The sequence below is a fragment of the Podarcis cretensis genome (assembly GCF_951804945.1).
Source record: "Podarcis cretensis genome assembly, chromosome: 1".
Lineage (NCBI taxonomy): Eukaryota > Metazoa > Chordata > Lepidosauria > Squamata > Lacertidae > Podarcis > Podarcis cretensis.
In genome coordinates, this window is record NC_137170.1 from 5,054,263 (window position 1) to 5,076,838 (window position 22,576).

Here is a 22,576-nt window from a genome sequence, read left to right on the forward strand (position 1 = left end):
GCGCACCGGCCCATAGGGCGCACCTAGTTTTTTGGGGGGGAAATAAAGAAAAAAATATATTTCCCCCCAGGTGTGGTGCTGGGGTGGGGGAAGCCTGAGCTTCCCCTGACCCCAGTCCCCAGAACAGGCTGCTATCCGCAAGCCTTGGGAGCCCGGCGGGAACTCCCAAAGCTTGCGGACATCAGCCCGAAGCCCAGGGCGCGCTGCTCAGTGCGCCCCAGGCTTCGGGATGCAGGCTGCTATCTGCAAGCCTAGGGAGCCTGGTAGGAACTCCCGCCGGGCTCCCAAGGCTTCAGCAAAAGCCTGCATTCGCCCCATAGGATGCACACACATTTCCCCTTCATTTCTGCAGGGGAAAAAGTGCGTCCTATAGGGCAAAAAATACGGTAGGCAGCAGGATTAATTGCATATGCAATAAGTCGAGTTTCGTTAATAAGCCTTTGGCTGATTATTCTTCTGCAGCGTTGTGTTTGCAGGAGGGGGGAATTATTGCTCTGTTGGTTTTGTTTCCGCCATTTATTTCTGCTTCCGTCTTGCATTTTTTGTCATGTGAACCACCCAGAGATCTTTTGACGAAGGGCGGAATATAAATGGGTTAAATAAATATATGAAGTCAAATAATGATGCACATGGCATAGAGAAAACTGGCAGAGGAAAGTTTCTCTCCCTCTCTCCTAACACTAGAACTCACGGGCATCCAGGGAAGCTGAAGGTTGGGAGATTTAGGACGGGTAAAAAGGAGGACTTTCCCCCGCGGCGCATAGTGGAACTGTGGAACTCAGTTCCCCAGGAGGCAGTTATGGCGATCAACCCAGATGGCTTTAAAAGTGGATTGGACACATTCAGGGAGGAGAGGGCTATTGATGGCTACTGGCCAGGATGTCCCCACAGCTGGAGGCATCAGTGCTTCTGAAATATCAGTTGCTGAAAACCGCAGAAGGGGAAGAGGGGTCTTGTGTTTGAATCCTGTTTGAGAGTTTCCCACAGACATCTGGAGGCGGGCGGGTGTGGAGGACTCCCTGGTCCTGAATGGGGTATCTGTGCCCCTGAAGGACCAGGTGTGCAGCCTGGGAGTCATTTTGGACTCACAGCTGTCCACGGAGGCACAGGTCAAATCTGTGTCCAGGGCAGCTGTTTACCAGCTCCATCTGGTACGTAGGCTGAGACCCTATCTGCCTGCGGACTGTCTCGCCAGAGTGGTGCATGCTCTGGTTATCTCTTGCTTGGACTACTGCAATACGCTCTACATGGGGCTACCTTTGAAGGTGACCCGGAAACTACAACTATTCCAGAATGCGGTAGCTAGACTGGTGCCTGGGAGCGGCCGCCGAGACCACATAACACCAGTCTTGAAAGACCTACATTGGCTCCCAGTATGTTTTCGAGCACAGTTCAAAGTGTTGGTGCTGACCTTTCAAGCCCTAAACAGCCTCAGCCCAGTATACCTGAAGGAGTGTCTCCACCCCTATCGTTCAGCCCGGACACTGAGGTCCAGCTCTGAGGGCCTTCTGGCGGTTCCCTCGCTGCAAGAAGCCAAGTTACAGGGAACCAGGCAGAGGGCCTTCTCGGTTAGTGGCACCCACCCTGTGGATGCCCTCCTATCAGATGTCAAAGCAATGAATAACTACCTGACTTTTAGAAGACATCTGAAGGCAGCTCTGGTTAGGGAAGCTTTTAATGTTTAATAGGTTATTGTATTTTAGTGTTTTGTTGGGAGCTGCCCAGAGTGGCTGGGGAAACCCAGCCAGATGGGCGGGGTATACATAATAAATAATAATAATAATAATAATAATAATAATAATAATAATAATTATTATTATTATTATTATTATTATTATTATTATTATTACCTGGTTGGCCACTGGGAGACCAGGATGCTGGACTTAGATGGGCCATTGGCCTGACCCAGCAGCCTTGTTTGATGTTCTCACGAGGCATGATCTCCTGTAGTCCTGAGACAGGGGACGAGTTTGCAGAAGAGTGTGTGCATTTGTGAGAGACAGCGATAGATAGAGAGGCAGAGAGAATTGCCAAATGCCGCCCTTCGTGGTTTTTGGGGCAGGGTGTGCATTAGAGACGGCTGTTGGCCTACGTGACAGCTGGCCCTTCAGGGATCTCTTCCAGACCAACTTGCGGATATTTAGATTGTTGTCTCTCAAGAGCTGCCGTGCGAAGAATTAAGAAGCCATTAGTGGCCGCAGGGAACCTGGCGGTCACAGCCCTCCGTCCGCACGAAACGGGATATCCCACAGCTGAGGGACGTCTGAGGCTTGTGTGCAGAGGCAGCTGCGTATCTGGCCAGACCTGATGGTGCGATTGGGGTGGTGCGCAGAGATGTGGGGAAGAGGAAGACCGATCTGCGTCAGGGACTGTGCTGGTCCTGGGGGCTAACCGAGAGGCGAGGTCTGAGTCTAGTCCGAGGTCAAGGGTGCGGAATGGAGGCTGTCTGTCAGAGCTGAAGCTGGGTCCAAGGCAGGGAGTCGGGTGGGGTCAGGAACTCTGGCAGGAGAGCAGGACAGGGTGCAGACAGGAACAGGCTACCAACAATGTTGCTCCTGCAACTTGGGACTGGGGCTGGCCGGCTTTTATCTGCCCCGAGGCACAGGGCGGCCCTGATCCTCAGGTGACTTGCCTCTCCTGGCCTGAAGGCGAGCACTCCTCCTGCGGGAACTTAGTTCCCTCCGCCTCTCTGCCCTGAGCCTCTGCAGCTCAGGAGAGGCTCGAGGGTCACTGGACCCAGAGGCAAACTCCTCTTCCTCTGACGGGGCTGAGAGTGGAGCACCTGCAGGCAATGGGTCCTCCATCACCTCAGGAGCCAGAGCAGACTCAGCTGGTGCCTGCACCTGAGGATCCAGCACAGGTGAGGACCCTTCAGGCTCAGGCCCCGGCCCCGGCTCAGCTGGTTCTGGAGGCGGGGAATCCTGTGCAGGCTGGGATCCCTCAGGTTCAGCCTCTGGGTCTGAATCCCAGGCCATCACAGGGACCCTTGGCTAAACAGTCTCGGGGATGGTGGGAACTGTAGTGCAGCAATGCCTGGGTGTTTGGAGATCCCCCTTCTCTGATCTGCAGTGGTGAGCGCGGGAAGCCAGGGGCTCGGAAGAGGTTTTTCTACCCTGGGAGCTCTGAGTTGTGTCAACGTGAGTAGCAGAGGCTGGTGAATGAGAACCGCTTTTTCTAAGATCGTTAAAAAAACAAAAAACGGAGGGCATTGTCCTCAGGTGGTGGCACATAGGTCCGTGTGAAAATGGGAGCTTAAGAAGCCGTCTTATCATTGGCCGTAATCGTAGAACTGTCGGAAGGGACCTGAGGGTCATCTAGACCAACCCCCTGCAATGCAGGTGTCTTAGCTAAAGCATCCATGACAGATGGCCATCCAAACTCTGCTTAAAACCCTCCAAGGAAGGAGAGTCTTCTGAGGGAGTTCATTCCATTGTTGAACAGCTCTTAGCATCAGAAAGTTCTTCCTAATGTTTAATTGGAATCTCCTTCTTTGTCATTTGAACCCATTGCTTCAGGTTGTACCCTTTGGAGCAACAGAAAACAAGCTTGCTCCATCTTCCATGAGATAGCCCTCCAGATCCAGTGGTGCCTCGCAAGACGAAATTAATCCGTTCCGCGAGTCACTTCGTTTTGCGGTTTTTTCGTCTTGCGAAGCACGGCTATTAGTGGCTTAGCGGCTATTAACGGCTTAGCGGCTTTAAGAAAAAGGAAACAAACTCGCAAGAACTCGCAAGACGTTTCGTCTTGCGAAGCAAGCCCATAGGGAAATTCGTCTTGCGGAACGACTAAAAAAACGGAAAACTCTTTCGTCTTGCGCGTTTTTCGTCTTGCGAGGCATTCGTCTTGCGAGGTACCACTGTATTGGAAGGTGGCCATCGTATCGCTTCCCTGGTACGTCCTCCTCATTCCCAATTCCCTGCCTTCAGGGCAGGCTCACAAGGAATGGGAAACTGTACACTAGGGTTACCAGATATCCCCGTTTCCCAGGGACAGTCCCCGGATTTGCGAATAAGTCCCCGGACAAATTCCATCCCTGGAATGTCCCCGGATTTCATCTAATGTCCCCGGGAAACGCAGCAGCGCCAGTCTCAGCAGCCCGGAGCAGTTGGCTCTGGCTGGCTTCAGGAGCTGTGGGCTTTTTTTGTTTTTAACGTTCTTATGTCACATATGTATACATTATCATATTACATTACAGGGCATATTCTAATATAATTTCCAACATGTATACAAAGTTTATATACCAAATTTATGTACCTAAAGAAAGAAAAAGAAAGAAAAAACAAAGCCATTTCAAAATAATATTTGTACCAACACTACAGACTTCCTGTCAATCTTGTTGTTTATTCTTTTTTTTTTTTTTACAAATGAATGTACTCTTATTATTGTATATTTCTTTACATTTTATCTACTACCTTCCTATATCAATATGTATTAGATAATACACCTTGTTTCTCAACTCAATTTCTCTCCAACGTCAATCAAATGCTAGCATAGATAGCGAACCTTTACTATATTTTTGAACATATATCTTATATCTATCCCCTTTTCCCATACATTTTTGTTTTGAATTGCCTCTCAACCCCCAAGAATTGACAAATAACCAGCTGTGGGTCTCCTAGCAAAGTTTCCTTCTATTCAGTGGGAGAAAGTGCCTCAAATACCAAAAAAGTTTGGAATTGGTTCCAGGTACCTGCTCCCACTGCAGACCTTCTGGAGAACGCAGTGGTCAGTTGGGAATGTAGCTTAATGCGGACATAGAATCATAGAATTGGGTGGGACACCAAGGGTCATCTAGCCCAACCCCCTGAAATGCAGGAATCTCAACTGAGATATGGCCATCCAACCTCTGCTTCAAAACCTCCAATGAAGGAGAGTCCACCACCTTCCGAGAGAGACCTTTCCACTGTCGAAGCTCTTTCGTAGGAACGGCCTTTGGGGCCCCCTCCATCTCTGCAGCTATATTATTCTGAGTTGTTTAGGACTTTGTCAATTAACACAAGAACATTGGGCCGGGAGCAAATTGTACCTAGTGCTGGGCTAGGTGGATCAATATTCAGCATCATCAAATGTCCTGTGGAAGCTGGGTGAGATTCTCTCCCCCCCCATTTTTATTTATTTATTTGGGTTTCAGATAGAAATTATACAGTCACATACCCAACATACAGCATAAAAGCAAGATTCTAAGGAATCTCTTGGACCTCCCCTTTGTGGGTTCTGCTGTTAATCATTCCCTCCTGCATCTTTTATGATAACCCAACTATTCAATAATAATAATAATAATAATAATAATAATAATAATAATAATAATTTATTTGTACCCTGCCCATCTGGCTGCGTTTCCCTAGTCACTCTGGGCAGCTTCCAACAAAGATCAAAAGTACATGTCACACATTAAAAACTTCCCTGAACAGGGCTGCCTTCAGATGTCTTCTAAATGTCAGGTAGTTGTTTATCTCTTTGACATCTGGTGGGAGGGCGTTCCACAGGGTGGGTGCCACTACCAAGAAGGCCCTCTGCCTGGTTCCCTGTAGCTTTGCTTCTCGCAATGAGGGAACCGCCAGAAGGCCCTCAGCGCTAGACCTCAGCGTCCGGGCAGAACGATGGGGGTGGAGACGCTCCTTCAGGTACACTGGACTGAGGCCATTTAGGGCTTTAAAGGTCAACACTTTGGATTGTTCTCGGAAATGTACTGGGAGCCAATGTAGGTCCTCAACACCGGCTCGCCCCCTGTCCCCCAAGAACAGAACTTCTGTCTTGTCAGGATTCAACCTCAATCCATTAGCCGCCATCCATCCTCCAACCGCCTCCAGGCACTCACACAGGACCTTCACCGCTTTCACTGGTTCTGATTTGAAAGAGAGGTAGAGCTGGGTATGATCCGCATATTGATTGACATCCAGTCCAAACCCCCTGATGATCTCTCTCAGCTGATACTCTCCGTTGTATCCAAAATTCACCATTAAGCTACAAGGGATATTCCAATCCTACTCACGATTTTAACGGTTTACAATGGTCTTTAAGATAAGTTATTAATTCCCCTTGTTCCTTATTAAAATGCTGGTCTTCCTGGTTTCTGATTCTCCCAGAGCCAGGTGAGATTCTGAGCCCAGAGGGGGTGGATTGCGTGACGAACTCTGAGCTCTGTGCGGGAGGGCAAGGTGACACAGCTGTGGCAGCCCGCTCCCTCTGAGATATATAGAATATAAAACAACTTGCGTTTTTTTCATTTAGGGTTCACCTACAGCACTGCCAATGTGGAGACCTGCGAGGACCACCACCGCCAGTGCTCTTTGCATGCCTTCTGCACAGATTACAGCACAGGTTTCTGCTGCCACTGCCAGTCTAAGTTCTACGGGAACGGAAGACACTGCTTGCCAGAAGGTACCGTACTTTTCCGTGTATAAGACGAGGTTTTTTATTTTAAAATTATGTTAAAAATTGTGATGAAAATGGTGTATCAGTGGTATATTACTCCTGTGAAATTTGCTAAAATGTATAAAACAAATAATAAATGTTGGAAATGTAAAGAAAAGGAAGGAACCTTTTATCACATGTGGTGGGAATGTAAAAAAGTGAAAAACTTCTGGGAAATGATATATAATGAGATGAAAAAGATGTTGAAATATACATTTATTAAAAAACCAGAAGCATTTTTACTTGGCATTGTAGGAGATGATATTAATAGACAGGATTGTAAGTTGTTTTTATATGCAATGACAGCAGCAAGACTATTATAGGCACAAAAATGGAAGCAAGAATTACTGACGAAAGAAGAATGGTGGATGAAATTGATGGACTATGCAGACCATATAACACCGGTCTTGAAAGACCTACATTGGCTCCCAGTACGTTTCCGAGTACAATTCAAAGTGTTGGTGCTGACCTCCAAAGCCCTAAACAGCCTTGGTCCAGTATACCTGAAGGAGCGTCTCCACCCCCATCGTTCTACCTGGACACTGAGGTCCAGCGCCGAGGGCCTTCTGGCGGTTCCCTCACTGCAAGAAGTGAGGTTACAGGGAACCAGACAGAGGGCCTTCTCGGTGGTGGCGCCCACCCTGTGGAATGCCCTCCCAGCAGATGTCAAGGAAATAAACAAGTACAGTGGTACTTCTGGTTGCGAACGGGATCCGTTCCGGATGCCCGTTTGCAACCTGAACAGAACGCAACCCGCGTCTGCACGTTGTGATTCGCTGCTTCTGCTCATGACGTCATTTTGCATGTCTGCGCATGCGCGGGTGGCGAAAGCCAGAAGTAACCTGTTCCGTTACTTCCGGGTCGCCGCGGGACGCACCCTGAAAACACTCAACCTGAAGCAAATGTAGCATGAGGTATAACTGTATCTGATGTTTAGAAGATATCAGAAGGAAGCCCTGTGCAGGGAAGCTTCTTAATGTGTAATATTTTATCATGTTCTTAATATTCTGTTGGGAGCCGCCCAGTGTGGCTTGGGCAACCCAGCCAGATGGGCGGGGTACAAACAATAAAATGATGATGATGGTGGTGTTGATTCTGCTTTGGCTAAAAGGCTCCTCTGGCTTTCTCAGGCGCTGCTCACCGTCTCAACGGCAAGGTGAGTGGAGACCTGCTGGTGGGCCGGACGCCACTGCGCTTTGGAGAAGTGGACATGCATGCCTACATTGTTGGCAATGACGGGCGAGCCTACACAGCCATCAGCCACATCCCTCAGCCGGCCGCCAGGTCTCTGATGCCTCTGGCTCCCATCGGGGGCTTTTTCGGCTGGCTTTTTGCTCTGGAGAAACCGGGATACAAAAATGGCTTCAGGATCGCTGGTGAGTCCCCGGGGAGAACAGGCGAGGGTGGACCCCGGGGCGGGGGAACTTCAAGCCTGGGGGCCGCCAGACCTCTCAACCCATCCCTCAGGCTTCTCCCCAGGCCACAACCCTCACGAACCCTGCCTTGCATCTTTTTTAAAAGCATAGAACCCATGTTCTATGCTTAGATTCCACCTAAACATTAGGAAGAACTTCCTGACAGTAAGAGCTGTTCGACAGTGGAATTTGCTGCCAAGGAGTGTGGTGGAGTCTCCTTCTTTGGAGGTCTTTAAGCAGAGGCTTGACAACCATATGTCAGGAGTGCTCTGATGGTGTTTCCTGCTTGGCAGGGGGTTGGACTCGATGGCCCTTGTGGTCTCTTCCAGCTCTATGATTCTATTCTATGATTCTATGTACCTATGGGACCGCCTCTCCTGGTATGCCCCACGGAGGACCTTAAGGTCCACAAACGACAACATTTTGGAGGTCCCAAGTCGTAAGGTGGTTAGATCGGTCTCAACTAGGGCCAGGGCCTTTTCAGTACTGGCCCCAACTTGGGGGAACGCTCTGTCACAAGAGACTAGGGCCCTGCGGGACTTGACATCTTTCCGCAGGGCCTGCAAGACAAAGCTGTTCCACCAGGCCTTTGGTTTGGACTCAGTCTGACCCTTATGTCTTCCCTCCCCTTATGTTTTTTATTTATGGGCTACTTTTAAAATGAGAGGGATGTGGGTAGCACTGTGGGTTAAACCACAGAACTTAGGGCTTGCCGATCAGAAGGTCGGCGGTTCGAATCCCCGCGACGGTGTGAGCTCCCGTTGCTCAGTCCCTGCTCCTGCCAACCTAGCAGTTCGAAAGCACGTCAAAGTGCAAGTAGATAAATAGGTACCACTCTGGCGGGAAGGTAAACGGCATTTCCGTGCGCTGCTCTGGTTCACCAGAAGCGGCTTAGTCATGCTGGCCACATGACCCGGAAGCTGTACACCGGCTCCCTCGGCCAATAAAGTGAGATGAGCGCCGCAACCCCAAAGTTGGCCATGACTGGACCTAATGGTCAGGGGTCCCTTTACCTTTAAAATGAGGCTGCATTTTAAATTGCATTTTAACCTGTAATTTAAATTGGTTCCACCCCCCATTATGTTTTTACTGTGATTTTATTGGTGTTAGCCGCCCTGAGCCCGGCTCTGGCAGGGGAGGGCGGCGTATAAATAAATTATTATTATTATTATTATTATTATTATTATTATTATTTGCAATGTATGAAGCAATAAAACCCAAACTCGTTTGCAGAAAGATAATAAAAGGCAATGTATCAAAAGGAAAGAAAAAGCTGTCTCTTGAGTGCTGGCAGCTTGAGCGAGCTCCTTCTCTGCAGAAATTCTCAGGGGTTAAATTCGACAGAGGGGTGGGAAATGGCAGCTTGGGATTCTGTGGCGGCCCCTAAAATTGTGGGGCTCCTTCCCCACAGAGTTGCACCCGGCACCTTCATTGTCTGCCTCTATCCTGTGCTAGGGACGCAGGTGGCGCTGTGGGTAAAAGCCTCAGCGCCTAGGACTTGCCGATCGAAAGGTCGGCGGTTCGAATCCCTGCGGCGGGGTGCGCTCCCGCTGCTCGGTCCCAGCGCCTGCCAACCTAGCAGCTCGAAAGCACCTCCGGGTGCAAGTAGATAAATAGGGACCGCTTACCAGCGGGAAGGTAAACGGCGTTTCCGTGTGCGGCTCTGGCTCGCCAGAGCAGCGATGTCACGCTGGCCACGTGACCCGGAAGTGTCTCCGGACAGCGCTGGCCCCTGGCCTCTTAAGTGAGATGGGCGCACAACCCCAGAGTCTGTCAAGACTGGCCCGTATGGGCAGGGGTACCTTTACCTTTACCTTTTATCCTGTGCAAAAGACACACCTGTTTATCCTGGCAGTTAAGGTTGCTCTGCATTTCAATTGACCTGGACTGCATTGCTTTTGTTGAACATTCTTTTAATAATTGTATAAGCTGTTTTGACTTGCGTGGTTACATTGTACTGTGGAGAGTGTATTAACTTATGGTCTGTGTGTGTGGTTTGGGAGCTGCACGGTCAGGGAAAAACCAATGCTGTCCAGGGTTGTAAAGACTGCGGAGAGAATAATTGGATCACCTTGGATCAAATCTATGCTTCCAGGTGCCATAAGAAAGCTGCAGAGATAGCGCAGGATAGTGCGCATCCCAGAAATGATCTCTTTCAGCCTTCTGGAAGAAGGTCCAGGGTTATAAAGACTAGGACTAGCCGCCTGAGAAACAGTTTCTACCCAAATGCGATTTTGGTTTTAAACACAGTGTAAGGGGACGCAGGTGGCGCTGTGGGTTAAACCACAAAGCATAGGACTTGCCGATCAGAAGTCGGCGGTTCGAATCCCCGCGACGGGGTGAGCTCCCATTGCTCGGTCCCTGCTCCTGCCCACCTAGCAGTTCGAAAGCACATCAAAGTGCAAGTAGATAAATAGGTACTGCTCCGGCGGGAAGGGAAATGGTGTTTCCGTGCGCTGCTCTGGTTCACCAGAAGCGGCTTAGTCATGCTGGCCACATGACCCGGAAGCTGTATGCCAGCTCCCTCAGCCAATAAAGCGAGATGAGCGCCGCAACCCCAGAGTCAGCCATGACTGAACCTAATGGTTAGGGGTCCCTTTAACCTTTACCTTTAAGGTAGTCTCTATGGGAGTATGCTGTATTTAATTATGGGGTATCAGAGTTTTTAGTGGGTTAACCAGGCTGGGATAGCAGGCTTGTTGGTTTTGGAATGTCTGATGTAGATTTTTTCAATTTCGTTGTTCTGTATGGGACAATGACAATAAAGATTATTGTATCGTATGTTGCTGGTTATGTTGCCCCAGGAACCTTATGGCAAAAGGTGGGTAAGAAAGATAATTTTAAAATACATAAAAATAAAATATTCCGGGTCTTTTCCTCTCCCCACAATAGGTGCTAAATTCACTCACCATTTTGAAGCCACTTTCTACCCAGGAGAGGAAAAGGTTTCGGTCAAGCAAACCGCCGACGGGCTGGATGCAGAGAATTACCTCAGCGTTCAGACTGAAATTCAAGGTCAGGTGCCCTACATCCCTGAGGATTTCACCGTCCACATTGCACCTTTCAAGGAGATCTACCACTACTCAGATTCAGGTATGGACGAGCCCGGGCTCAGTTTGTCCATAAGAAGCTGCGTTGTGTTTTGCGCTTTGCAAATCGTCTTTCCCCCCGCGAATAGGAATCTATAAATTTCGTACGCCGGGCATTCCAAAGTTCTTCAGCAGGAAAAAGACATAGTTTGCAGCAAAAAGTGTGTTCTGTGAAGAGTCTCATAACCAGCAAGACGGTCAGTCAGTAATAATAATAATAATAATAATAATAATAATAATAATAATTAATAATAATTCAAATTCTCCCTTGGCCCTGAAGCCAGTCAGCGTAGGCAGTGCTGTGTTAGATGGACCAAGGGTCTGGCTCCGTATAAGGTGGCTTCCTATGTTCCTAGCTGGAGCTAGCATCCCATATTCTTCTAAATGTGTTTGTAGGAGGGGGTGTTATTGTTCTGTGTTGTTCTTGTTTGTGTTTTTATTGTGCATTTTGCGTTTTGATCTCGTGTTTTTATGCTGTGAACCATCCTGAGATCTACAGATGAAGGGCTGTATGTAAATTTAAATACCGTATTTTTTGCTCTATAAAACGCACCTTTTCCCTCCTAAAAAGTAAGGGGAAATGTGTGTGCGTCTTATGAGAGCCAGTGTGGTGTAGTGGTTTAGAGCGATAGACTCGTAATCTGGGGAACCGGGTTCGATTCCCCACTCCTCCACATGCAGCTGCTGGGTGACCTTGGGCCAGTCACACTTCTCTGAAGTCTCTCAGCCCCACTCACCTCACCGAATGTTTGCTGTGGGGGAGGAAGGGTAAGGAGAATGTTAGCCTCTTTGAGACTCCTGGAGTGAAAGGCGGGATATCAAATCCAAACTCTTCTTCTTCTGAAACCTTGGAGAGCTGCTGGCAGCCAGAGCAGGCAGGAACAACCTGACTCGGCGCAAGGCAGAGGAAACTGGCTGGGTGGATGGGAGCTGGAGACCAAACCATAGCTGTCAACTTAAAGATTTGAAAATAAGGGACCAGCAGCCTCAAAAATAAGGGATCAGCAGTCAAAATAAGGGATTTTCAGGGCACAGGTATGTTCAACTTCTGAGCCCCTCCGAGCCAAAGGCAGAAAGCCCAGCCAGCAGCCAAATGAAGCCTCAAGTGGTGGTTCCCACAGCACCAGCGCAGCAACCCGGCAAAGGGGATGCAGCAAGGAAAATCATCACCTCTCCGCTGGGAAGTGCTGAGCAAAGGCGAGTCCCCAGGCAACGCGGCCGATTTGATCAGCACAAGGCATGCAAACTCCACCCGCCAGTCGTTCTTAGACTCCTTATTGGGTGAGCAACGCAGCCAAGCAACACAGTTGGAGCCTCCCTCCTCCCTGGCCGGCAGGGAGGGAGGGAGGGAGAGGGGCTGCTTCCTTTGAAACCCGGGAAATTTAAGGGACATCATCAATAAGGGACAGCAGTGGGACACGGCGCTGGGATAAGGGACTTTCCCGCCAAATAAGGGACGGTTGACAGCTGTGAATGGTTGCCATCAATTTGATTTGAACTGATTTTATAATGAATTGATTTTAGAATGTTGTATTATTTTACTGTTGTTAGCTGATCTGAGCCCGGCTTTGGCTGGGGAGGGCAGGATATAAATAAAATATTATTATTATTATTATTATTATTATTATATTCTAAGATGAACCCAGCACTCCCCCTTTCCTCTCTTCCCCAGTTGTGACATCCACGTCCTATCGAGAGTATTCCCTTGTTTCTGGAAACGTCAGCCAAACCTTTTCTTACCGCCTGCACCAAAACATCACCTACCAAGAGTGCCGGCACGCCCATCACCGCAGGCACTTCCCCGCTGCCCAGCAGCTGACTGTGGACCGCATATTTGCTTTGTACAACGATGAGGAGAGCGTGCTTCGCTATGCTGTCACCAACCAGATTGGACCCCTGGGAGGTACGTTGTCTTTAAAAGCGGGTCAGGCAGATTCACGGAAGAGGAAATATGCCCCCAGATGCCAGTTCCTGGCTTCTACCCAAATGCGATTCTGGTTTCAAACACAGTGAAAGGAGTCTCTGGGATGCGCGTGGCGCTGTGGGTTAAACCACAGAGCCTAGGACTTGCCAATCAGAAGGTCAGCGGTTCGAATCCCTGCGACAGGGTGAGCTCCCGTTGCTCAGTCCCTGCTCCTGCCAACCTAGCAGTTCGAAAGCACGTCAAAGTACAAATAGATAAATAGGTACCGCTCCGGCAGGAAGGTAAACGGTGTTTCTGTGCACTGCTCTGGTTCACCAGAAGCGGCTTAGTCATGCTGGCCACATGACCCGGAAGCTGGACGCTGGCTCCCTCGGCCAATAAAGCGAGATGAGCGCCGCAACCCCAGAGTCGGCCACGACTGGACCTAATGGTCAGGGGTCCCTTTACCTTTACTTTAAGGAGTCTCTATGGGAGTATATTGTATTTAAAAATGGGGTATCAGAGTTTTTAGGGGGCTAACCAGGTTGGGATAGCTGGGATAGCAGGCTTGTTGGGTTCTGAAGGTTTAATGTAGATTTTTCAATTTCGTTGTTCTGTATGGGACAATGACAATAAAGATTATTGGATCGGATCGGATCTGCACCATTCCCAATCCACGTTTTCACTGAGTTGGCCACAGAGGTTTTTTGGGTGGTGGAGAAGAATAATACAGTCGTACCTCATGTTACGTCCACTTCATGTAACCTTCTTTCAGCTTACGTCCTGCGATGACCCGGAAGTACCGGAAAGGGTTGCTTCCAGGTTTTGCTGCTCGCGCATGTGCAGAAGTGCAAAATAATGTCACGCGCATGCGTAGAAGCGGCGAATCGCAACCCACGCATATGCAGATGTGCCGCTGCGGGTTGCGCTCTTTTTATGTTGCGAACGGGCCTCCGGAACGGATCCCGTTCTCAACCAGAGGTACCACTGCAATAATAATATATTTATACCCCACCCATCTGGCTGGGTTTCCCCAGCCACTCTAGGGCGGCTCCCAATGGAATATTAAAAACACGATAAAACATTAAAAACTGATTGATGCAGGGCTGCCTTCAGATGTCTTCTAAAAGTCGGATAGTTGTTCGTTTCCTTGACATCTGATGGGAGGGCGTTCCACAGGGAGGGTGCCACTACCAAGAAGGTTCCCTGTAACTTGGCTTCTCACTGTGAGGGAACCACCAGAAGGCCCTCGGTGCTGGACCTCAGTGTCCGGGCAGAACGATGGGGGTAGAGACGCTCCTTCAGATATATTGGGCCTTTGAGGGCTTTCAAGGTCTTTTAGGGCTTTCAAGGTCAGCACCAACACTTTGAATTGTGCTTGGAAACGTACTGGGAGCCAATGTAGGTCTTTCAGCACTGATGTTATGTGGTCTTGGCAGCTGCTCCCAGTCACCAGTCTAGCTGCCACATTCTGGAATAGTTGTAGGGAATGATAAAGCTGGTGCTTTTGTGGGCTCCTGCTTGCCCACTCCTTTGTCTCCCGGGTTTTGCAAAATGCAGCCTGCGAACATGGTTTTCCGACGGAGCAATCCTGGAGAATGGACTAGGCTTTTTCTTCCTGGTAGCGATAGAGTGATTTCAATGTTTGTGGGGCAAGAGGTAGGAATTCCCAGAGAGAGAGAGAGAGAGAGAGAGAGAGAGAGAGAGAGAGAGAGAGTTGGGGTGGTCTACTGCTCACAGCTTCACCTCCAGCAACAAAAGATGCAGTTTGTTGTTCCTCCTCCTCCCCTCCCTCCCTCTCCCCTTAAGCGCACAAATGAGTTCCAGATCTCGAGTTTGTAATCCAAGTGCTTTATAACCTGGTTGTAAAAATAGCCAAAGTAAGATGGAGCTGTTTGCACAACTGCAGGACCCGGGGAGATGGTTGGGAGGACAACCGGTCATCTGGGCCACGGTGAGAGGGACATACGAGCAACTTGCAAAGATTCTGGAAGGAGATGCAATAGTCCTGTTTTGCTTTCGTAACATCAGATGTGGGGTTCATGTTGCAGGCTGGCTGAGATCCTGCCTGCGTGGTTTTCAGAGACAGGCCCCCTTTGCTCTCATCTCCAAACATTCTGCGGCCGTGCCACGATTTTTGCGTACAGCTCTGGTCACAGTGCAAAGGTGGACTTTGCCTTTGGGACTTTTTGGTTTAGAGAAAAGTCGAGTGACAGGGGACACGATAGAAGTTTATAAAATTACAAGTGCCAGGGAGAACAGAGAAAAAAATGTTCTCCCTCTCTTATAACACTGGAATTCGTAGGCATCAGATAAAGCTGAACATGGGAAGATTCAGGAAGATTTATGCAGTGCAGAGTTAAACTGTGGAACTCCCTGCCACTTGGATGGCTTTAAAAGAGGATTAGTCAAACTGAGAGAGGAGAAGCCCATCAATGGCTACTAGCCAGGGTGGTTCTGCCTCCACGGAAGCAAGGGTTCTGAATCCCAGTTTCTGGAAACCACAGGAAGGGAGAGGGTTCTTGCGCTTGCAGGCTTTCCATGGCCACCTGGTTGGTCCACTGTGAGAGGAGGGTGCTGGACTTCACGGCAATCTCAGTCCGACACTTTGGCCTAGCTCTCTGTGAACTGGTCTTTGGGTTTTATCAACCTGGACTGCAGGAAGGGCTGTTCCTGTAACCGAATGCTCCTCTGTACCAAAATATAAAAACCATCCCTGTCTTTAGAAAGCTAGCATGTAAGGGAGAAGGAAGCCTCCTTGACAGACTAGATTTCTAGGAGCAGGGATATAGATATAGATATAGATATATGGAGCAATCAATTATTTAAGCGTACATTCGCAGTCTGATGTTATCTTTTCATTCAGCAGCCTAACAGCCCACGGATAGCAGCTGTTCTTTACCCTGTTGGTGCGACTAATCGTCTCCTCAGAGTATTGTGGAAGAACGATGTCAATCAACATTTGATGATCTCCTTCTACCAGTCCACAATAGAAAGTGTGCTTTCATACTGCATCATGGTGTGGGACGCTGGTTTGACATCAACTGATAGGAAGTGCCTACAGAGGGTGGCGTTGTGGGTTAAACCACAGAGCCTAGGACTTGCCGATTGGAAGGTCGGTGGTTCGAATCCCCGCAACGGGGTGAGCTCCCGTTGCTCAGTCCCTGCTCCTGCCAACCTAGCAGTTTGAAAGCACGTCAAAGTACAAGTAGATAAATAGGTACCACTCGGGTGGGAAGGTAAACAGCATTTCCGTGCACTGCTCTGGTTTCGCCAGAAGCGGCTTAGTCATGCTGGCCACATGACCCGGAAGCTGTACGCTGGCTCCCTCGGCCAATAAAGCGAGGTGAGCGCCGCAACCCCAGAGTTGGCCATGACTGGACCTAATGGTCAGGGGTCCCTTTACCTTTTACAGAGGGTGGTGAATACAGCACAAGATATTATGGGCTGTCCCATGAATCCGCTGGATGAAATAGCAGAAGAACGTTGCCTCAGGAGAGTGAGGAAAATTCTCAGGAATGATTCACACCCTGGCCGGCACTTTCTTGATCTCCTGCCCTCGGGGAGAAGATATAAAAGCAGGATTTGTTGCACCAACAGGGCAAAGAACAGCTTCTATCCGTGGGCTGTTAGGCTGCTGAATGAAAAGATAACAACAGGGCAACTGTCAGTAAACGAGGGGAATTAAGACTAAGAGAGCTGAGTGGGGGTGCTCATGTAATCTCACTGTATACAAGTTGTACAAGTGACAATAATGTATTTCAAGTATTTCAATATCAATATGTTGTTGTTTAGTCGTTTAGTCGTGTCCGACTCTTCGTGACCCCATGGACCAGAGAACGCCAGGCACTCCTGTCCTCCACTGCCCCCCGCAGCTTGGTCAGACTCATGCTGGTAACGTCGAAAACACTATCCAACCATCTCGTCCTCTGTCGCCCCCTTCTCCTTGTGCCCTCCATCTTTCCCAACATCAGGGTCTTCTCCAGGGAGTCTTCTCTTCTCATGAGGTGGCCAAAGTACTGGAGCCTCAGCTTCACAATCTGTCCTTCCAGTGAGCACTCAGGGCTGATTTCCTTCAGAATGGAGAGGTTTGATCTTCTTGCAGTCCATGGGACTATAGATATAGATATATATGGACTATAGATATAGATATATATGGAGCAATCGATTATTTAAGCGTACATTGGCAGTCTGATGTGGTGGCCATCTCACTGAGAACAGGCTTCCTGTTTCCTACACCTTTCCATCGAACTGGCTGCTAGTGATATTTGTAGTTGAAATCTCCCACTTTTCCAGAATATAATTGTCAGGGGTTCAGGAGCAGAAGCACAGGGAAGAGGGGAGATGGAGAGCGAAGGGGAAGAATCTGAGGGCAGCGTAGGAGAAGATGACAGTGGCCCGAGAGATTCCATGAGCCTCTCCAGCGAATCGGAAGATTCACAGAAGGGGGCGCCAGTGGCCAGGGCAAGGGGGGTCCCAAGGGGGACACCCCAGAAACAAGGGGCCAGCGGGGACTCCCAGAGCAGCAGTTGGAAATCAGGACCAGCTTCCCCACCAGAGCATAGTGGGGGGGGGGGAAGAGTCACAGGTATCGGGAGTAGCGTCTCCCCCAGCAGGGAGAGGAGAGGAGTCAGGGCTGACCACGCCTCCATCGGAGAGTCAGACAACGGAGGGGAGGTCAGATCCGGCCAGTATCCCGGAAGAGGGAAGCAGTGACAGAAGTAGTGTAACGGTTAGGAGGAAGGTCACTGGGTTGGCGCGAGAGGCAAGTTCAAATGTACAGGAGCGCGGGACAGCAGAGAATGAGGATTGGGAACCGGGTCCTAAAGCCCGCCGGAGGGAGGGGGAGGAGCTAAGCGACTCAGCGTCGGAAGAGTCCAGAAAGGGCAATGCCCCAGCGGGCAGGAGGACCCAGAGGAGAAGAGAGCAGCGGAAAAGGTGGAGCAGGGCTAGGATCTTAAACTGGTGTAAGAGGGGAGGAGATTCAGACGGGACTTCGCCGGTCTAGGGTTTAAGATGGAGGGCTGCGCGCTGCGGCTTTGAAATGGAAATTGAACTTCAATAAAGACTTTTGTACATTACGACAGCCTAGCGTTGGTCCTCTGTGAGCTGGGACCTAGAGGCAGCTCTGACAATAATTTAGAATTAAATTCAATTCCCCTAAGTAACAATTTCTTTTTTATTTACTGAGTGCCCCCTCACTCTTCGGCACTTGTGATTCCTAGCAACTAGTATGGCCACTGGGCCCATCACCTCCTGGCAAATAGAAGGGGAAGAAATGGAGGCAGTGAGAGATTTTACTTTCTTGGGCTCCATGATCACTGCAGATGGTGACAGCAGCCACAAAATTAAAAGACGCTTGCTTCTTGGGAGAAAAGCAATGACAAACCTAGACAGCTTCTTAAAAAGCAGAGACATCACCTTGCCAACAAAGGTCTGTCTAGTTAAAGCCATGGTTTCCCCAGTAGTGATGTATGGAAGTGAGAGCTGGACCATAAAGAAGGCTGATCGCCGAAGAATTGATGCTTTTGAATTCTGGTGCTGGAGGAGACTCTTGAGAGTCCCATGGACTGCAAGAAGATCCTACCTATCCATTCTTAAGGGAATCAGCCCTGAGTGCTCACTGGAAGGACAGATCCTGAAGCTGAGGCTCCAAGACTTTGGTCACCTCATGAGAAGAGAAGACTCCCTGGAGAAGACCCTGATGTTGGGAAAGATGGAGGGCACAAGGAGAAGGGGACGACAGAGGACGAGATGGTGGGACAGTGTTCTCGAAGCTACCAGCATGAGTTTGACCAAACTGCGGGAGGCAGTGGAAGACAGGAGTGCCTGGCGTGCTCTGGTCCAGGGGGTCACGAAGAGTTGGACACGACTAATCGACTAAACAACAACAACAACAGTATTTAGAGGCAGACTCTGTGATGGCCAGATCAAGCAAGCCTACCTTGCATGGTTGCTGTCAGAATAAAGTGAGACCACGACAGGTATACTCTCTGGAGAACACTGGAGGAAGGAGAGGATATAAATTTGGCACGGAAACCAAGCAGGCATTCCCCCTGCTCCCCCCCAAAAAAGAAATACAGGGGATGGCAGAGGGAGGGGTCTCAATCTCTGAATCTTCCTTATTTCCTTCTCCATCTTGTCTTTAAAACCTGTCTGTGTGAAGTCTGGCCAATGGCGCCCGTGGAAAAATAAAATAACAAAATAACATTCGTGCAGAGGTCTTCAGCACAAAGACTCCTTTGTCATCGAATGGCTCAGCTTTATATTACTTCCCCACCTAAAAACGAAAATAGGAGACTCTCTGCACACTTATTGGTTAACTTAAACAGTTTACTGCCTTTTATACAGTCAACTGGGATAAGAAATTAGGTTAATTTTTTGTTGTTTTGCATGCATTGCCTGAACACCAGCTTCTTGGTTTGGGTATCTCATGCTATGATGTTGAACAAAATTAATAAAAATTAATGTAAGCTGTACTACCACCGAGACCACATAACACCGGTCTTGAAAGACCTACATTAGCTCCCAGTACGTTTCCGAACACAATTCAAAACACTGGTGCTGACCTTTAAAGCCCTAAACGGCCTCGGTCCAGTATACCTGAAGGAGCTTCTCCACCCCCATCGTTCTGCCTAGACACTGAGGTCCAGCACTGAGGGCCTTCTGGTGGTTCCCTCCCTGCGAGATGTGAGGTTACAGGGAACCAGGCAGAGGGCCTTCTCGGTGGTGGCGCCTGCCCTGTGGATCGCCCTCCCATTAGATGTCAAGGAAACAAACAACTATCTGACTTCTAGAAGACATCTGAAGGCAGCCCTGTTTAGGGAAGTTTTAAACGACTGATGTTTTAATGTATTTTTAATCTTTTGTTGGAAGCCGCCCAGAGTGGCTGGGGAAACCCGGCCAGATGGGCGGGGTAGAAATAATAAATTATTATTATTATTATTATTATTATTATTATTATTATTACTAAAAAAATACACATTCTCCTTTTCTTATCACCTGTAGAGGATTCTGGGACAGTCACCTTGAACCCCTGCTATGATGGCACGCACTCATGCGACACAACAGCCCGCTGCCAGCCAGGGTCCGGTCAGGATTATACCTGCGAATGCTCGGCCGGATATTGGGGTGATGGCAAGGAATGTGCAGGTGAGCATTGCTGCTGTTACTATTACTCCAACCTTGACCTCCCACTTTCCCATCAAGGAGCTGAAGGCAGCGCCTGTCATTCTCCCCTCTGCGTCTTACCTTCACAACGACCCTGCGAGGGAGACTGGGATAGTGGGATAGTGCCTGCCACAAGGGCACCCAGTGAGCCTAAAAGGCCATGGCGATTCCAAGAGTCAGGACAGCTAATAAGAAGGATTTACGTAGCGCGGAGTTAAACTGTGGAACTCCTGGCCACTGGAGCATAGCTGTCAACGTTTTCCCTTTTTAAAGGGAAATTCCCTTATTCCGAATAGGATTCCTCGCAAGAAAAGGGAAACATTGACAGCTATGCACTGGAGGCAGGGATGACCACCAAGCTAGAAGTACTGTAGTTTTTTTGTGAATGTTCTCCCTATATAAAAATATATCAAGCTATGCAGAGTGATTTGAAGCCGATCTGTGCATGTTTAGCACGCTTAAGAGGTTAAGCCGTGGAACTTTTGTTTTCCCTGGAAAACATCTGGATCTGTTTGGCTCTGGTGGTGTTTTTGTAGCTGGATGGGGGATGAACGTCTTGGCCGGAACGAGCCATGGGGAGGGGGAGGCCTGGGGGGGGGGGGAGTTGGTGGCTATGCAGCTGATAATGTGAAATGATGCCGGAACCACCTGGAAGAATCGGCCTGAGCGTCTTTCTCCCCATTCATCCTGTCCCCCTCTCCTCCTCCTCAGATGTCAACGAATGCCAAGAGGGCCGCAGTAGGTGCAGCCCGGAATCCGTCTGCGTCAACACGCCCGGCAGCTACCGGTGTGAGTGCCCGAGTGGATACCAGATCGCAGGGGACCGGGCCACTTGTGTAGGTAAGGGGCTAGTCCCTGGTGAGGGAGGCGTGTCCTCAACGAGGGAGGCGCAAACTCCGAAATCTGGGCAGTAAGCGATGGGGAGAAGAAGGAATTGGGCGACTGTGGACAGTGGCATCCCTCGACTTAGCCATGGTTGGCATTCTGCGCCATCAAAGATGCCCCTTCTGCCACTAAAGGCCAGTGGGGGGAGGGGGGAGAAGAGAATTTGGAAGCTGCCTTATACAGTCATACCGCGTGTTGCGTTAGGTTCATGTTGCGTCTTTTCACCTTGCGAACGATGCAAACCAGGAAATGTATACTTCTGTGTTTTGCCACATGCGCATGCGCAGAATTGATGTGTGCTATGTGCAGAAGCGCTTGAGCGCGCTGCGCACATGCGCGGAAGAGGCAGACTTTTCGTGGTGTGAACGGCACCCCGGAACGGATCGTGTCCGCAACTAGGTCTCCTGCTGGTGCCACATAATCTCCATTTTCTGCATTTATTTGGATTGTTTAGTGTGGCAACTTTGGAACTCCCTGCTTGTTGAGACCATGCAGGCCTCTTCCCTTTACTCTTTTTGGCGCCTGCTAAAAACATTCCTGCTGAGACAAGCTCCCCTCCCCCAGAAGCTTAGAAAGTTAATGTGGATTTTAGTCTTTTCATTTTTGTATGTATGGCTGTACAGTGGTACCTGGGCTTACATACGCTTCAGGTTGCAGACGCTTCAGGTTACAGATGCTTCAGGTTACACACTCTGCTAATCCAGAAATAGTACCTCGGGTTAAGAACTTTGCTTCAGGATGAGAACAGAAATCGTGCTCCGGCAGCGTGGTAGCAGCGGGAGGCCCCATTAGCTAAAGTGGTGCTTCAGGTTAAGAACAGTTTCAGGTTAAGAACGGACCTCCGGAACGAATTAAGTACGTAACCAGAGGTACCACTGTAAATGTTTTGATTTTCTGGTTTTATCTTTTTACAAACTGCATTGAGGGGTTTTTTTTGTTTTTTGTTTTGTTTAACGAACAAGCGGTATATAATTTTTTTATGGAATGAATAAGAAAACAATCCAGTTCAGTATTGGCTGCTTAGACTGGCAGCAATTGTCTGGGAACTCTTTCCCCATTGCTTGTTCTCTGCGTTCTTGCAAACTTGGTTTCTATCGCTGAGCTGCCAAGAAATGGTTTTGCTTAGGCTTGCTCAAGAGAGCCTCCTGACGCATTCTGCCCCATGTGGATTAGTGTGAGGGGGGGCTGTCGTTTTGGATTTGCATCGCAGGTTCCCGAAATGTTTCGAGCCAGCCTGGCCAGCTGGAGTCCTCCTTCGACCCCTTATTTCATGTACACTTGTGTGTCTTCTGCACAAATCTTCTCTTGGCTTCAGTCTGGGGAGGAGATGGTTTGCGTTGCTCTGGGTGGGCCTCAGTATATCGGTGCACGTCTGGGCTCTGTATGTCTCGGAAAACGAACAGTTGCCTGCATTTCTCCTGCTGTTTAGCTACCACCCCCCTTTCCGTTTTTTTGCAATGGGATTTCCTCTGTTGGCACCTCTGTTGAATAGACCTGCAAAGGGACCCCTGACCATTAGGTCCAGTTGTGACCGACTCTGGCGTTGCGGCGCTCATCTCGCTTTACTGGCCTAAGGAGCCAGGGTACAGCTTCCGGGTCATGTGGCCAGCATGACTAAGCCGCTTCTGGCAAACAGAGCAGCGTACGGAAACGCCGTTTACCTTCCCGCTGGAGCGGTACCTATTTATCTACTTGCACTG

General features: G+C 49.3%; 1 protein-coding gene across 1 annotated transcript in view; it reads left to right on the forward strand.

Moving 5' to 3' along the window:
- NID2 (nidogen 2) overlaps positions 1-22,576 on the forward strand; it is a 74,050-nt gene that overhangs the window by 25,378 nt on the left and 26,096 nt on the right. Inside the window, exons 5-10 of the mRNA XM_079982905.1 lie at positions 6,232-6,381; positions 7,545-7,790; positions 10,722-10,922; positions 12,591-12,821; positions 19,830-19,973; positions 20,703-20,831. Coding sequence (XP_079839031.1) covers positions 6,232-6,381; positions 7,545-7,790; positions 10,722-10,922; positions 12,591-12,821; positions 19,830-19,973; positions 20,703-20,831 — 1,101 coding nt within the window. The remainder of the gene's footprint in view (positions 1-6,231; positions 6,382-7,544; positions 7,791-10,721; positions 10,923-12,590; positions 12,822-19,829; positions 19,974-20,702; positions 20,832-22,576) is intronic.